Source organism: Triplophysa dalaica, chromosome 10, assembly GCF_015846415.1.
Source record: "Triplophysa dalaica isolate WHDGS20190420 chromosome 10, ASM1584641v1, whole genome shotgun sequence".
In the NCBI taxonomy this organism is placed as follows: Eukaryota; Metazoa; Chordata; class Actinopteri; order Cypriniformes; family Nemacheilidae; genus Triplophysa; species Triplophysa dalaica.
In genome coordinates this window covers 9074553-9091341 of record NC_079551.1, presented here as the reverse complement: position 1 = coordinate 9091341, position 16789 = coordinate 9074553, and the positions used below count along the sequence as shown (strand labels likewise).

At 41.4% G+C, this 16789-nt stretch overlaps 3 protein-coding genes across 5 annotated transcripts in view; 2 read left to right on the top strand and 1 right to left on the bottom strand.

Moving 5' to 3' along the window:
- Positions 1 to 4368: 4368 nt before the first annotated feature.
- Positions 4369 to 8256, top strand: LOC130430073 (interferon-induced protein 44-like). The gene is made up of 8 exons (XM_056759006.1): positions 4369 to 5329; positions 5680 to 6175; positions 6282 to 6336; positions 6414 to 6609; positions 6686 to 6838; positions 6944 to 7109; positions 7738 to 7838; positions 7921 to 8256. Exons 1-8 carry the CDS (start codon positions 5246 to 5248, stop codon positions 8110 to 8112), a joined length of 1443 nt encoding a protein of 480 aa, XP_056614984.1. The 5' UTR covers positions 4369 to 5245; the 3' UTR covers positions 8113 to 8256.
- A 668-nt stretch (positions 8257 to 8924) lies between these two features.
- Positions 8925 to 11318, top strand: LOC130429375 (interferon-induced protein 44-like). Of its 3 annotated transcripts, none has more exons than XM_056757900.1 (9): positions 8925 to 8970; positions 9235 to 9269; positions 9394 to 9905; positions 10020 to 10074; positions 10155 to 10350; positions 10454 to 10606; positions 10672 to 10843; positions 10926 to 11026; positions 11100 to 11318. In XM_056757900.1, the coding sequence occupies exons 3-9, from the start codon at positions 9395 to 9397 to the stop codon at positions 11271 to 11273; spliced, it is 1362 nt and encodes a 453-aa protein (XP_056613878.1). In that variant the 5' UTR covers positions 8925 to 8970; positions 9235 to 9269; position 9394; the 3' UTR covers positions 11274 to 11318. The 3 variants fall into 3 exon arrangements, with proteins under 3 accessions (XP_056613878.1, XP_056613877.1, XP_056613876.1); XM_056757899.1 differs by having other exon boundaries at positions 8931 to 8970; positions 9122 to 9269; XM_056757898.1 differs by having other exon boundaries at positions 8937 to 9269.
- A 48-nt stretch (positions 11319 to 11366) lies between these two features.
- Positions 11367 to 16789, bottom strand: part of rabgap1l (RAB GTPase activating protein 1-like) — a 70318-nt gene continuing 64895 nt past the window's right edge. Inside the window, exons 21-26 of the mRNA XM_056757897.1 lie at positions 15442 to 15552; positions 15257 to 15361; positions 15085 to 15168; positions 14928 to 14999; positions 14651 to 14848; positions 11367 to 12635 (exon numbers count right to left, since the gene is read on the bottom strand). Of these exons, the coding sequence (XP_056613875.1) occupies positions 12501 to 12635; positions 14651 to 14848; positions 14928 to 14999; positions 15085 to 15168; positions 15257 to 15361; positions 15442 to 15552 (705 nt within the window). The 3' untranslated portion in view covers positions 11367 to 12500. The remainder of the gene's footprint in view (positions 12636 to 14650; positions 14849 to 14927; positions 15000 to 15084; positions 15169 to 15256; positions 15362 to 15441; positions 15553 to 16789) is intronic.

Sequence of the window (16789 nt, the reverse complement as noted above, 5' to 3'; positions counted from 1 at the left end):
CTTATTAGAAACGGTACGGAGAGGAATATTCTTGGATGAAAGCCACACTCTTTGACCAACGACGTAGACGGGAGGCTTAGACCGGTGGCGATCGGCTTGGGCCTTGGTGCGTGACCTCACCTGGAGGATAGCCCTTCTAGCCTTGCTCCAGGTGCGGACGCACCTCTGGACAAAGGCGTGGGCAGAAGGGACCGCGACTTCGGATTCCAAACTCTGAAAAACAGGTGGCTGGTAACCTAAACTAGCCTTAAATGGAGATAGGCCCGTAGACGACACTGGTAACGAATTGTGCGCGTACTCCACAACCGACAGTTGCTGACTCCATGAGGATGGGTTCTGGGATACCAAACACCGCAACATGCGCTCAAGATCTTGGTTAGCCCTCTCCGTCTGACCGTTACTCTGGGGGTGGTACCCGGAAGAAAGACTAACCGTAGCCCCCAACAAATGACAAAATTCTTTCCAAAATTTGGAGATAAACTGAGGCCCCCTGTCAGAGACCACGTCCACCGGGAGGCCATGAATGCGGAAAACGTGGTCGATGACAGCAACCGCTGTCTCTCTGGCAATTTGGGCAGAGGAACAAAATGAGTTGCCTTCGAGAACCGGTCCACCACGGTCAAAACCACCGTGTTGCCCTTGGAGGGTGGGAGTCCCGAAACGAAATCTAGCGATATATGGGACCAGGGTCTCGATGGAACTGACAGCAGTTGAAGGAGTCCAGCAGGAGGTCTATTGGAAGTCTTAGAAACGGCACAAACCGAGCAGGCCAAAACAAAACTTCGTATGTCACGGGCCATAGAGTGCCACCAGAACCGTTGTTTAATAAGAAAAATGGATCGACTAATCCCTGGATGACAAGCTATCTTGGAAGAATGACCCCAACGAATGAGGTCGGACCTTAAATCCTCTGGCACAAACAAACGACCCGGTGGGCAACCAGGCGGAGGCATTACCCCTTTTAAGGCGGCTAGAACCTTCGATTCGATCTCCCAAATCATCGTAGAGAACACGATCTTCTGAGGCACGATAGGTTCGGGAGACAGCGGGCGTTCAGATTGGTCAAAAATACGGGACAAAGAGTCAGGTTTAACGTTCTTGGAACCTGGACGGTAGGAAATAGAAAAACGGAAACGACCGAAAAATAATGCCCACCGAGCCTGCCTAGAGTTTAACCTTTTGGCAGAACTGATGTATTCAAGATTCTTATGGTCGGTCCAGACGATAAAAGGTTTCCCCGCACCCTCCAACCAATGACGCCATTCTTCCAAGGCAAGCTTGACTGCCAGCAACTCTCTATTACCAATGTCGTAATTACTCTCGGCAGGGGATAAACGATGAGAAAAATACGCGCAAGGGTGAACCTTGCCGTCCGCGGAAGAACGCTGTGACAGAACCGCACCAACCCCCACCTCTGACGCGTCGACCTCAACCACAAACTGACGAGAGGAATCAGGGGCAATGAGAATAGGAGCTGAAACGAAGCAACTCTTGAGTTTGGAAAACGCAGTCTCAGCCGCGCTACACCACCTGAACGTCGTTTTGGTTGAGGTTAAAGCAGTCAGAGGGGCGGCTAGCTGGCTGTAATTGCGAATAAAACGCCGGTAGAAATTGGCAAACCCAAGAAACCTCTGCAGGGCCTTGCGGGAATCAGGAGTTTGCCAATTAACCACAGCCTTAACCTTGTCGGGATCCATGCGTACTCCCTCGGACGACACAATGTACTTTAAGAAAGGAACAGACTGTGCATGAAAAACGCATTTCTCCGCCTTGACAAAAAGCCCATTCTCTAACAGCCTCTGAAGCACTAGTCTGACGTGCTGAGTGTGTTCCTGTAACGACTGAGAAAAAATCAAAATGTCGTCGAGGTAGACATAAATGAAACGATCCACCATGTCCCTCAGCACATCATTAACCATCGCCTGGAAACTCGCGGGGGCATTGGACAACCCAAACGGCATGACCAAATATTCAAAATGCCCCCTGGGGGTATTAAATGCAGTTTTCCATTCATCCCCTTCCCTCATGCGGACCAAATGATAGGCATTGCGAAGGTCCAACTTTGTAAAAATAGAAGAACCCTGCAGATTCTCGAAGGCCGACGACATCAACGGCAAAGGATATGAATTCTTTATCGTTATGCTGTTCAACCCTCGATAATCGATACAGGGACGCAAGGAACCATCCTTCTTTTCCACAAAGAAAAACCCTGCACCTGCCGGAGACGAGGAAGGGCGAATGATCTTGGCTGCCATAGAATCAGAAACGTATTTCTCCATGGCCTCCCTTTCTGAAGTAGAAAGCGAGTATAACCTGCCCTTAGGCGGAGATGTACCTGACACTAAATCTATTGCACAGTCATAGGGACGATGAGGAGGAAGAGAAGCTGCCCGGGACTTACTGAACACTCCCTTCAGGTCAAGATACATAACGGGCACGTTTAATAGATCCGCATGCTCATCCTGCAACATAGAACGAGAAACAGGATAACGGGCAGACAATAAACAAGAAACATGACAATAATCGCTCCAGGAGGAGACCGTGTTCTGGCACCAGTTAATGCTAGGGTTGTGGCATGAAAGCCAGGGGTGACCCAAAACCACCGGGGACAAAGGAGAGTCAGTCAAAAAAAAAGAGATGTTCTCAGAGTGATTCCCCGATGTAATGAGACTCACCGGTTCCGTGGCATGGGTGACGGGTGGGAGGGGTTGACCGCAGAGGGCACTGACTGCAATGGAAGGCTTGAGAGGAACCAACGGAACCCCTAGCCTCAACGCAATCTTGCGGTCCAAAAAGTTACCCTCTGCTCCTGAGTCAATCAAAGCCTTGCATGAAAAAGTGGTGCCGCCGGCCTGTAACTGCACCGGGAGATGAGTAGTTGTAGAGGAGGACTTTTCAAAAGCGACTCCGCCCATCAGTAACCTCCTTCCTACCGACGGGCTTCGGATTTTACTGGACACCCTGCCGCGATGTGACCCGCAGTACCACAATACAGGCAAAGTCCACGAGCTCTGCGCCTCTCCTTCTCCTCCCTTGTGAGACGAGCTCTGCCCACCTGCATAGGCTCCGGATCAAAACCCTGTTCGGTGGTATTATACGCTCCAATGAACGGTAGATTCTCAGCATCGACCCCAGTCCTCAGAAAAGGTTGTTGATCGCGACGTCGTAGCCTAGTGTCCACCTTGATAGCCAGGTCAATCAATCCATCGAGGGAGGTGGGCAGCTCGAGAGTGTAGATCTCATCGAGAATGCGATCTGCCAGTCCATGTCTAAACATATCCCATTGAGCCTCCACATTCCACTTACACTCGGCCGCCAGCGTTCGGAATTCGATGGAGTAATCAGTCACAGATCTCTTGCCCTGGCGGAGCTCAGCCAATTCCCGTGCCGCCTCCCTACCAGATGCAGCCCGGTCAAACACCTTCTTGATCTCGTCCGAAAAAGACTGAAATGAGGAACAGCATTGGTGTTGCTGTTCCCAAACAGTAGTTCCCCACAGAGCTGCTCGTCCCGATAGCAGTGAAATCACGAAAGCCACCTTGGCTGCTTCAGTAGGAAACGATGATGGCTGTAGAGTAATGTGAAGAGAACAGGTAGTCAGAAATGAGCGACATAATCGGGGCTCACCAGAGTAACAGGTAGGAGACGGTAGACGGGGCTCGACATTCCGGCTGGAGATTTGAGGGTATGAAGCCGCAAGAGGGTGGTGCGCCGCAGGCTGTTGAGCAGACTCCGTCCTAACCTGTTGAAGCTGAGCGGTCAACTCTGAAACCTGTGATGCTAAGGCCTGAACAGCATGTCCTGTGGCCAAGATTTGTTCATCCTGCTGTGTCATGCGAGCGTTACTGTTGGTAAAAAAGTCTCTGATCTCTGTCATACTTGCTGGATCCATGCAGGTCAGATCGTTCTGTCACGGCCGAGAGAACACAAGATCCAATCGCAAGTGTAAACAGATTTAATGCTATAATGAGAGCAAAGACAGGACAATAATAGGAGGAAACCAAAGTGAGTAGTGTCTAGATGCTGATCTCCGATCATATACAGATCTAGTCCAACCGTCCCGAAGAACCCAACGGCTACTGGTAGTCCTCAGCAAGAATGATAATCTCCACTGGTAGTCCTCAGCAAGAAAGATAATATCCACTACTCCTGGACAGATCCGACAAGAGACTAAGGGTGAACACAGAGCAAGAGTCACAACGATCTGACAAGGAGTTTAGGGATAGCAGGGCAGATATAGGCAGCCGGCAATGCACTACAGGTGCCGCCAAGCTGATTGCTAATTAGCACCCAGGCTGCCAAGGGAACACTAATCAGTACACAGAACATAAGGCAAACAAGCAGGAATGAACACACGGATCCATGAACCGTGACAGAAATCAAACAAATGAGCGCCGTTTTCTAAAGTCTATGAGCGCAGCACACACAAATAAACTAAATTGACATAGTGCAGTTAAATGTGGTGATTTTATATTTATAACTTTTGAATGCAGTTCAGCAACATGCATCACACGACCTGACGACCAAGAGAGCTGACAATTGACCGTCACTTAATTTACCATCACCTCACGATTGAAAATGTGACATTGATTTCATATGACAGTTCAACAAACAAGTTATTAATAGTAAGTCACTTACATTTTTGACGAAATAATGACTGTTTTGGTCTATTTTAGCAGCGAAAATAGATCCGATGAATCCAAACAAAGATCACAGCATAGCGCATCTCACAGCAACAATCAATCTTGTTTTGAATGATTCAGTGTTTTGAACGAATCGATTGAGTCATGGATTCAATGACCCATGCACAAACATCTGCCTCATTCTTGATGAATCGGCCGTTTGAACGAATCGTTTGAATGAACGACTCAATGACTCGCTTAATAAAACCGCTTTTCACCTGCATTTGCGCTCACTATCCACAAACCAATCAAATTTGTTCAAAACTCTTTTTTTTTAAATCAGTCCAAACACATTTTAATTTTTATTCAGGAGTTATGTATATACACAACTATAACTTTTTATGAAAGTAGTTTAGTGATAAAAAAAATGTTAAAAAAAAAATTTTTTCAGTTTTTTTTTCTCTCCCATCCTGTAGTCTACTCGCGCCCCCCCGGGAGAGTGTCCGCGCCCCCCCGGGGGGGCGCGCCCCACCGGTTGAGAACCAGTGATTTAAAGGTTTCAATTTGCTGGAGAATCGTCTTGGTCTCAAATAACGATCTTTTATACAGAAACAGTATTGGACATGCGCCTTCTGTTGTGCTCAAAGTCCATAAAGGAACAGGAAGTATTGCAGTGTTTCTGTGTGGGTGCAAGTATTCTACGAAATGTAAGTTATCAAGCCATTAATGCTAAAAGAACAATGTCTAGCATTAGGCCAATATCTAAATAGTTCAGCTTTTTTATTGATTGACAGAAACATTGTCCTTTTAAATGCATGTTTGGTGGACACATGAAAACTATTTTTAGTTTCGTTTTCTGCCATGCAGCTTTATAGAATGACTAACCAGGATAAGATGGAAAATGCATGAAGATGGAAAAACATATATAAATATTTACTGATTATAGTTCACGTATATATATTAAAAATATGCACATATATGCAAGCAGATTTACATGTATATAGGTTTATGTGTTCAGCTGCAGAGATTATTCAGACTCTTCTTATTTTTGATACAGATGAGACCAGCAAAAGTTCAAAAAGTATGTACATCTAATTTATCAGAAGAGCAAAAACAGCAACTCTATGCTTTGATGGGGTATGCTGAACTGACTCCTCTCTACAAAGCTTCTGTTCATGGATATGATGCTTCAGCCTTCCACCAGCGCTGTGACCGTCAGGGACCAACTTTACTTGTAGCTTACAATAATTCAGGCTACGTCTTTGGAGGATATACTAGTGTAGATTATACTCAAAGTGGACAGTACGTTACAGATGAGGAGGCTTTTCTGTTCAGCTTTAAAGACAAGACTTTTGTGAGCACCAAAGTTAACCGTGGACATCACGCACGTCACGATGATTCTGGAGTGCCCAACTTCGATCACTTGTACTTTTGCTATAATAACCAGCCACGTGTGCATAACCAAGGCGGTCAAGCATTCACTTATAATTCCGCGACATTTTTTGGAAACGACACTAATCTGAGAGACCTGGAGGTGTACAAAGTTGAGGAGAGTAAGTCAATGATTAAAAGTCTTATACACACACATCATTAAGTACAAATTCAAGTTAATTTCAGTGTCCCTTTACATAAGTTTTTCATATAATTCTTACCTTCCAGTCTCTCAGGACAGTGTTGAGGAAAAACCTTGGAGGAACGTTCAGTGGACAGCGGAGTATGGAGTCACTTTATTACAAATCTCTTTTCCTATAAGATAATGTAAGTAATAAACAAATTTGATGTATTTTACAGACGAAGAGATGAGCTTGTGAAACTGATCAAGGACTATAAACCCCTGGAGTCCTCCGTGAACCGGATTCAAATCCTAATGATTGGTCCTGTAGGTGCTGGAAAATCCAGTTTCTTCAACTCCGTCAACTCCATTTTCACCGGTCATGTGACCAATAAAGCCATGGCAGGATCTTCAAGCACCAGTCTCACCACACAGGTAAAAACAATCTTTCACGGTTGTTCATGATGTTTGGAATTATACTTCAATAATAAGACAGTACTTGTCTTAATAGTTTCGCACATATCCAGTGAAAGATGGGCGTGAGGGAAAGCCGTTACCATTTGTGTTGTGTGACACTATGGGACTTGAGGAGCAGTCGGGTGCAGGTCTGGATATTGAAGACATCAGCAGCATTCTCCAAGGTCTCATTCCAGACCGATATAAGGTAAGACTTTATAAAAATAATACATTACCTTCAAAACAAATAAGTTGGAGTATAGATACAGAGTATTTATTGCATAAATCATTGCTCTGAATCCTTTTAATTTAGTTCAACCCTGTTGCACCATTCGAACATGATGAGCAAAAGGCCTCCAGATCTCTTGAGCAGAAGATCCACTGTGTGGTGTATGTGATAGACGCCACCAAAATCTCTCTCATGTCCGTCAAACTGGAGGAAAAACTCGCTGCTATTCGAAAAAAACTGAACTCACTTGGTAATTTAAACTTTATTAAAGGGGTCATATGGAGCGAACACATGCTTTTCTGTGACTTTGGTGCGTTATAAGTTGCACATGCATGTATTAGACACGTAAAATTGCAAAAATTTAAGTGTCGGAACAAAAGATCCATTCTATCTAAAAGCGAATGCTCACCCAGACCTGCCTGAAACACCTCGTGTGACCACACCCCCACAAATCTACGTCAGTTTGTGGTATGATTTGACTAAGACCGCACAAAAGTATACGCAAGTAAGGTGGGCGCGTACCTGTCAGTGCAATTGTTTTTCCAAATATGGTAAGAGGCGTTGCATTTCCGTCACACGCTTGCAGTATTCAACCAATCACTACGCAAGGGTTTACTGGCCAATCATAGCACACCTTGCTTTTTTGAGCCATGAGCTTTGTAAAAAAAGAGGAGATACAAACATGCACGGTATGTGGAAAATACAGCGTTTTTGAATCTCTTAAATCATGTATACACATTGCATCACATCTAAAACAAACGATAATATTTGTTTTGTTTGAATTGTCATATCACCCCTTTAATTTAAAACTAATAATTTAGTGACCCATATGAACACTTACATGTTTGGTAATGTGGTGTATTCAAATACATCAAAAGGTGTTCCTCAGATCGTCTTGATGACTAAAGTAGATGAAGCGTGTCCTCTGGTGGAGGAGGATCTTCAAAAAGTTTACATCAGTTCCTACATTAAGACAAAGGTGAGATGTTACAGAGATGAAACTGCTTGATATGGAGTGTTGATGTGACGGATGAACTGAGAGATTTGGATTGACTCTACAGGTACAGGAGGTCAGCTCTCGGCTGGGTGTTCCTGTGTCTTGTGTGTTACCCGTGAAGAACTACAGTCAGGAGCTGGAGCTCAACCTCAGCTGTGATGTTCTGCTTCTCACTGCTCTACAGCAGATGCTGCGCTTTGCAGACGACTACTTTGATGACATCAGTCCGGTCGAGGCCCCTCTGCCTCATAAATAGATTATGGTTGTTTTTCCAAGCACTCAAAATTTATTTTCTTTTTCATGGCATAATTCAGTAAAATTGTCGGAGACATCTTGTAACAAATGTATGCAATCAAATGTATTGCAAACGATCAATAAAAAAAGTTTTTTTTACGACTTATTTTATTGTAAAGCAACCTTTTATAGCAACAATGCAGCTGGCACATTGTAACACATTTCCATTATAGCACTGCCCCTCTTAATTGAATTTGAATTGCAGTCTTTTGTGATATTTAACTAGTATAATGTAATTACTGATATTAAAAATAGCAATTGTTACTAGTAGAAATTAAATTGTTGATATCAAAAATTCATATCCTGAGAATGATTAAAAGCTATTTTGGCTTGCCATAACCCTCACTTCACGTCTGGTTCTGATCACACTGTCGGGGCTTATTTCTGCGATAACAACCGGCTGCCTATACATTATCCCTTAAATGACATTATTATGTTTCAACTGAAAGAATAATACTAATAAAACTTTTCATACTAAGTTGCAATAAAGTACAGCAAGTAAACACCAGGGTGTCTGAAACCGTTCACTCATCAAGTCATTTTTCCCTACAAGATTGAGTAATCGTAATAAGGGTTTAAAAAACGATCATATATAAAACATTATTTTACCACATGAATTAATAAATTATATAAAATGATCTGGACATATTCTCACTTTAAAAACCCATCGACGCAGTTGTTTTGTGCGAAATTGTACGGAGGCCCAACAACGCCCCCTAGAGGAATATATAAATAACGTTCACAAAACAGGTTTTTTTTGGGTGTCTTCTTAAGAAAACATCTCATTGCTCTTCCGCACGCAGCAAGAGTTCCGCAGTAGGTAAGTTATAAGCTTAATAAGCATCACAAATGTATAAAAAGTTATGCAGAAATCTTTTTATTGCTCGTCTGTTATAGTCTTGTAAGACATTAACGCAAACATGTTATTATGTCGCTTATTCAAACATTACAGTGGATTTTATTTAATGTAGAAATGAACTTCATAACATTTGTAAGAAGATCAAAGATATTGGACGCATGTCCACATCCTGTCAAAACTGTGTGTGTGGTTCGAGATATTTTAATCAACGTTGTGCATTGGCAGATAAACTCTGTAGAAACGACCAGCTACCCACCGAAGTAAGTGATGCAAAGTAAAAAAAAACTTTCATAGATGATACATAAATAACAGTAAACAAACCATCCGTCTCAAACTTAGTGTTTAATATTTTTTTTGTCCTAATATGTCGTCTCCTTTTGCTAGAATGCAGTATACCAAAACTGAACAAGTTGCCCAGGCTTTACCGGAGGAGAAAAAACAGCGTCTCCGTGCTTTACTGGGTGATGTTGATCTGACTCTTCTCTACAAAGCTTCTGTTCATGGATATGATGCTACAACCTTCCACCAGCTCTGTGACCGTCAGGGACCAACTTTACTTGTAGCTTACAATAATTCAGGCTACGTCTTTGGAGGATATACTAGTGTAGAATATACTCAAAGTGGACAGAACGTTATTGATGAGGAGGCTTTTGTGTTTTACTTTCAAGGCAAGATTCCTGTGTGTGTCAAAATAAACAGTGGACAAAACACACGTGTCGACACCGGAGGACCCTCCTTTGGAGAGTTTTACTTTTGCCATAATGACCAACCAGTTTTGTATAATCACGGGAGTATTCTGTATAAACAAGGGAGTAATGTACACACCATCAATGCAACCACAATGTATGGGAACGATGTCCACCTGAACGAATGTGAAGTGTACAAAATTGAACAGAGTATGTTTGATTCTAAGATTACATGTTACATTTATTTAAGAAGAGCACATAATAACCAGATTAGTTAGTTAACATTAGGCAACGGGTTCTATAAAAAATTAAATTGTTTTTCAGTTCCTCCGGTCAGTGTTGAGGAGAAGCCTTGGAGGAACGTACCATGGACCACAGAGTACGTTTCCACACGTTCGCTTGTTATTTTGGTTATCTCATATCAAAATATCCTGATATAATAAAATGTGATCTTTGCAGACGAAGAGATGAGCTTGTGAAACTGATCAAGAACTATAAACCTCTGGAGTCCTCCGTGAACCGGATTCGAATCCTAATGATCGGTCCGGTAGGTGCTGGAAAATCAAGTTTCTTTAACTCCATCAACTCCGTCTTCACCGGTCATGTGACCAACAAAGCCATGGCGGGATCATCAGGCACCAGTCTCACCACACAGGTACGGTACCATGAGAACTGGCATCTAGACATTTCTAGATGTATTTGATTGTACTCAGAAACAAGGTCAACAGAAATATCAGTTATTGCTCTATTGTTGATAGTTTCGCACATATCCAGTGAAAGATGGCCGTGAGGGAAAGCTGCTACCATTTGTGTTGTGTGACACTATGGGACTTGAGGAGCAGTCGGGTGCAGGTCTTGATATCGAAGACATCAGCAGCATTCTCCAAGGTCTCATTCCAGACCGATATAAGGTACATAATGAGATAAAAAAATAAGTATTTATCACTGATAAAATGATGCTAAATTCCTCTTAAAGTTTAACCCCATGGCACCATTTGAACCCGATGAGCAAAAGTTCTCCAAATCAGCATCTATGGACCAGAAGACCCACTGTGTGGTGTATGTGATAGACGCCACCAAAGTCTCCCTCATGTCCAGCAAACTGGAGGAAAAACTCGCTGGCATACGCAAAAAAGTGAACTCACTTGGTAAGTGAACTAACCCCATTAAACTCTAACATTAATACATGTCGTACTCTGATTAGCTCAATGCTTATCCAAATATCTCCAGGCGTTCCTCAAATCATCTTGATTACTAAAGTAGATGAAGCGTGTCCTCTGGTGGAGGAGGATCTTGAAAAAGTTTACGTCAGTTCCTACATTAAGACAAAGGTGAGGTGTTACAGAGCTTGATATGGAGTGTTGATGTGACGGATGAACTGAGAGATTTGGATTGACTCTACAGGTACAGGAGGTCAGCTCTCGGCTGGGTGTTCCTGTGTCTTGTGTGTTACCCGTGAAGAACTACAGTCAGGAGCTGGAGCTCAACCTCAGCTGTGATGTTCTGCTTCTCACTGTTCTTCAGCAGATGCTGCGCTTTGCGGACGACTATTTGGATGACGTCAGTCCCTCAAAGTGAAACCCTTAGGATCACCAGAGGTCATTAGGACATCGTTGTTCGGCGGTTTTCATTCCAATCAACAAATAAAGATAAATCATACAAACCATGAGCCAGAATACTGTTACTATTTATTGAAACAACAAGAGGTGTCAAACATATTAGGGTAGCGAGAAGCCGAAATTTACTGTCAGAGTTACTAGACAGACGACATGAGCGGGACTGATGAACCGACGACAAACCTGTATAAACTTGTAAATGTGCAGTTTACAGAAGGAATGTCTTCTGGCCCGTTGATTGTAATATAAAAACACCTGTAGCAGTCTGCAGGACCCACAGAACAGCAATCGATATATTCAGTTAACATTAAACCGACATTTTTCTTTCAATATTAGTTTGGCATCTTTAAATCACGGTTGCAAAAATCACAAAATAAGAGACGAGTACATTTTTTGTACATTAGTGTAAATAACATGTTCACAATATGGACTACTTGTTAGTATGCATATGTGCCATGCAGAAGTTCTACCCCGCTTAGTGAAATATCTCAGATCTGAGAACAGGCTATGGCAATGGATATGTGAGAACGGACGGATACATGGTCAATCTACGATTCTGTGCTTTAAGGTATTTGACTAAAAAGATGACATTTATATTAAAAAATTGTAAAAAATAATGGCGCACTTCTCTTTCAGAACTGTACAAGATTCAAATAAAAATCGACATTTAGTTATACACATTTATATGACAATTACATTTAGTATTTCTATATAGAAAAACAGAACAGAGTTTATATTTAACTGTACCAGAATGCAGTATTCCCTCTTGAAAACCACCAAAACTGAAAACAAAGCGTTTGCACCTCAATGCTATTTAGATTTTTTTGCATTTATTCGCCCACAACTAAAAACCTCATCAAATGAAATTTCTGTCATACGGTAACTATCCACTAGGTGGCGTCAGTACATGATTTTTCAGCAAGATGACCCCACACTCTCATCGCATGGCAATGTTTGGCAGTGAGGAAAAACTGAATCTAGCTAAAGAACTTCATTATTAAGTGAGCGTGAGCTGTGGTCCTGTTGGTTGGAGTCGTTCATTGGTCCAAGCACACATTTCTTCATAAGCGTGAGGGAATACTGCATTGCCGTGTTGCTTGTAGTGTTAATAACAGGTTGTTTCTACCGGGATTGGCAAAGCGTTAGCTCCATGCTTCATTTGCGTCATTAGTTAAGTTCTTGGCTAGTTCTACTGGCCCTCTTTGGGTGAGGAAGGTGACTGGTTACTCGCTGAAGTCTTAAGAGAGCCCAGTGTTTTACTGAACCATGAGTTTTTGGCAGCTTGAACCTCGGTCATCAAAACTCCCCTCTGATGTTCCAGCTCCTGATGAAGAAAAATAAAATCACATTAAAGCAGCTGTAACATATGTATAAATAAAACATATATAAAATACATACTTTTTTTTTTAAACATTTGGTCAAAATACAGAACTATTTTTTATTATATATTTTTTATTTATTAAGATTTGGATAAAAAAAAATAGCTTTTTAATTATTTTTTATCAATATTTTGTATTAACATTGGGTCAAAATAAACTTGACTTTATTTGTAGTTTTATTTTAATTCTTTTATAAAGATTTGGTCAAAATACATAACTCAATTTTATTTATAAAATAATAATTGTTTATTAACCTTGGGTCAAAATAAAAAACGTTTTATTTTATATTTGGATTAGTATATATAATTAGTGGTGGGCATAGATAATTTTTTTTAATCTAGATTAATCTAGATTAATTCCAAGATTAATCTAGATTAATCTAGATTAAAATGGCTCATTTGAATTCTGCCGAAGGCATTCAGAATATGTGTGCTACCCAAATAATGACTAAAAGTAAGTCTTTGAGAACGGGTGTCTCAAGCCAGGTGGCGCATTAGACCAGGAACTCATCTCCTGTTTCCAAAATGCATCACAAACTGCTTGAGAAAGCTGTTCTACTATGATAATTGGTGATGAAAATTAAATTATGTTCAATAAGATGAATTTGTGTTTACTTCCGCATTAGCTAAGGGATGATTTCCGTTTAGGTGGTACTTGAGACTGGAAGAGCTCCTACAGTACATTTACATTTAGTCATTTAGCAGACGCTTTTATCCAAAGCGACTTACAAAGAGTGAGGGAGCAACAAGCGATATGTCATACAGGAGCCATAATACATTAGATCTCAATACAAAGTTACTGGTTTCAACTAAAGCTAGACCAGAACCTGTTGAGAGAAAGTTTTTTTTTTTTTTAAACCAATTCCGCATTGCACAAGGTGCAAACAACCTTAGTCTTGTCGATGTTTCTATTGGGAAGCTTCTTAAAAAATAATATTCCCTGAAGCAAACCCGGCGGCTTCATAGCTGCATCCATGTTAGCACGTCACGTTTGATGCGGTAATTTCACAGTAACGTTATGTTGAGTTCAGACCAAACGCGAATGCCGTGTCAAGCGCGAGTGATTTATATGTTAATGCAAAGAGCCAATAGACCTACTTGCGGCGCGAATCGCGCGAATGAAGCCCTGGTTATGAGATGATGAGGCGGCTTCTGCTTCCGCGAATGACGCGAATCACGCGAGTTGAAAAATCTCGTTCTCGCCCCGTATAGTGCAGTTAAACTGGTATACATCCGCGCTAAAATATCAAGGTGAAAGTCATCATAGCTTGCGTAGTATAGACCCAGCTCCCAACCCAATTTTGAGAATAGATTAGCGGCGACATTTTTTTTAACGCGCGATAAGAGTCTCACTGCGTTAACGCCGTTAACGGCCCACCACTAAAATATATATATGTATACATACACAATTAATATTTTTTTATCAACAATTGGTAAACTTCATTTTATTTTTATAATTTATTATTATTTGGCCAAAATAAATAACTTTATTTTTATGACGTTTTTATCAGCCTTTGGTCAAAATACATAACTAAAGATTTTAAGTAACATTTGTGTGAAATACAACAACTTTTTCATTTTATTTTAAATAAAAGCTATTAAATATAGCTTGTCTCTAAAAACGTTTAGTTTACTTTTAATAAACCAAGTTTGCACTTTGAAGTCAAAATGATTCATGATCTCAACATTTCTCATCAAAATCAGATTTTTTCATTTGTTTCTACAATTTTAGGAAAAACATCATCAGACTATGTTGATATTTAAAACAAAACTCCTTGAGGACTGAGCTATAAAAGAACAACACCCGAGCAATAACATTTTCCAATGAGATGGCCAAAAGCTTTTGAACAATGTATGTTTTTATTGGTTGTTTTGCATTTGTTGTTTTAGTATTGCAGTGAACACAAAGACGAACACAATACGAAGTGTGACATATGTGACCCTGTGCTGTAAAGCCTGACCTGGATCTTGCACTTGGCCTCCACCAGCTGGAGTTTGGTTTGCGCCAGCTCCAGTTCGAGCTCCCGGAGCTGTGCCTTGAGCGAATCCTTCTCCTCGTCCAGATCAGAGTCGCGGTTATCCTGACTCACCGCTGGGATCTGCAGGGGTCCGTCTTTGCTGAACACCTCTCTACAGCGCTCGCAGGACATCACTTTAGCCTGCCAACATTATAGCTGATTACAAACTCTCATCTTAGCAAACAATCCATGTTTCTGTAATTAAAAGAAAACTTCAAACCTTGACTATATCTAGTTCTTCTTTCGTTGATGCCTGTTGCTTTTCCAACCGGGTGCTCAACTGGGAACATATCTACGAGATCATTTTAGAGCATATATTAGTCCACCTGGGTTCACAGATCTATCCAGAGATCTATTTATGGGAAGCTCACGTATACCTGTTTATACTCCGCTATGATGGCTGTTGTCTTCTTTATCTCCAACTCGGCTTTCTCCAGTTCTCTTCTGAACACTTCCTTCAACTGAACATCAAAAATACAAGCGTCAGCCACATCACCAGCTGATGATTAAAAACGCGAGAAAATCTAACAATAATAACATTAGTCTCACCTGAGCGGTCTCCTCTTCTTGCCTCCTCTTCTCCTCCTCCATTTCTACTAGACGTTGCTTCGTGTTGAGCAGTTCTTTGTTCAAAACATCAGCTTTGTCCTCCGCCTACGAATGCAAAACGTATTCTCACACAAGCTCTTATATTATAGATATAATTATAATAACATAACTGATATGGTCAGTACCTGATCCAGATCGTTTCTTAGGGCTATTTTACTGGTGACCAGTTCATGAGCAAGATCATCGTTCTCCTGTTCCAGACGCATACTGGCCTCCTGCAGTCGTCGGTTTTCTCTCTGGAAGGTCACATAAGCGGCTATTATTTCACAAGCACAAGTCGTACAGATGGTAACAGACGCTGGTAAATACAGTAGTCGAACTGGATTTGCACAAGCTACAGAGTAAAGTTTACAAAGAGTTTGTAAGCGTAAAAATGTATTGTATTAGCTTCGTGTAAATACATATATGCTATAAGAAATAAAATGAAGGCAAAAAACACTGTTGAACTGTTTTACACATTGAAAGCAAAAATCTGCATCTCAAAATTAAACACAATCATATAATAACGTATATGTATTAAGAAACAGAGAGAACAATTTCGCTCAAAGTGAACAGAGACATCTTATATTTTACACAAAGATATCACAATGCCATTTTATTATAATTCCAATTAAAGCTGCGATCTTCTAGTTCTGCCTCACTATCGCCATCTGTGTTTGAAACATACAATTGCAGGTCCAACGTCACATTGAAATTTCCAGCGAAATCACACTCAGCAGCTCAATTTATAAAGCTTGCAGTTATGTCAGAGGATGGAGAAAATTTTCAACAATTTTTTTTACTAAATGTTAACAAAAACGTTATGGTTGCAGCTTTAATTTTAAATGAAATCGAATCAGCTTTCGTGCGTCTTACCAACACTACAAGTAGCTACAAGAGGTGTGATTATTTTTTTGTGGCAGGGCCAGGGAGTCAACGCTAGCTTCAAACTGCTTTCACATGATACGCACATTTTCTTATCAGGAAGAGGAAACGCTGTCATATGACTTCCATTTACAAACACGCTCACACACACACAAACACGTTTGTTGTTAGTGTAAACTGATTGGATGTGGGTAGCAGTTACAAGCTGATACGTGTTAATGGAAATTGTGCAGACAATTTGGAATGAAACGGAAAGGGTGACAGCATGCTTCATGCAAGGTTTGTTAGTAGCCAATGAGCTGACGGCTTACCTGCGACGTAGACTACACCACCGTCTTAACACTACACCCACTAGAATAAGAGAAGCGCAGTGGCTTTCCCCATCCAACACCAACGGCCAAATACAATCTGCTTCCTCTCCCTGCCCATCCAAGCTTCGCCCCCCGCAACAGCTCATTGGTTAAACAGGGTGAGTAACAAAGGCTCATCGGGAAAACAGGGTGAGGGAGGGAATGTGATTGGTTAAATGTATGAGTCAAGGAGAGGGTGAACAGGAAGTAACCCAAGGAAACCACAGAGTAATGAAACTTCCTTTAATTTCATAGCTCG

Excerpts from the sequence above, each read along its gene's own strand:
- LOC130429375 (XM_056757898.1), top strand. The coding sequence starts at position 9,079 with ATGTCGCTTATTCAAACATTACAGTGGATTTTATTTAATGTAGAAATG. Across the intron at positions 9,906-10,019 it reads AGTGTACAAAATTGAACAGA|TTCCTCCGGTCAGTGTTGAG; the intron begins GTATGTTTGATT and ends ATTGTTTTTCAG. Across the intron at positions 10,351-10,453 it reads GCACCAGTCTCACCACACAG|TTTCGCACATATCCAGTGAA; the intron begins GTACGGTACCAT and ends TATTGTTGATAG.
- LOC130430073 (XM_056759006.1), top strand. The coding sequence starts at position 5,246 with ATGCGCCTTCTGTTGTGCTCAAAGTCCATAAAGGAACAGGAAGTATTG. Across the intron at positions 6,337-6,413 it reads AACGTTCAGTGGACAGCGGA|ACGAAGAGATGAGCTTGTGA; the intron begins GTATGGAGTCAC and ends TGTATTTTACAG. Across the intron at positions 7,839-7,920 it reads GTTCCTACATTAAGACAAAG|GTACAGGAGGTCAGCTCTCG; the intron begins GTGAGATGTTAC and ends TTGACTCTACAG.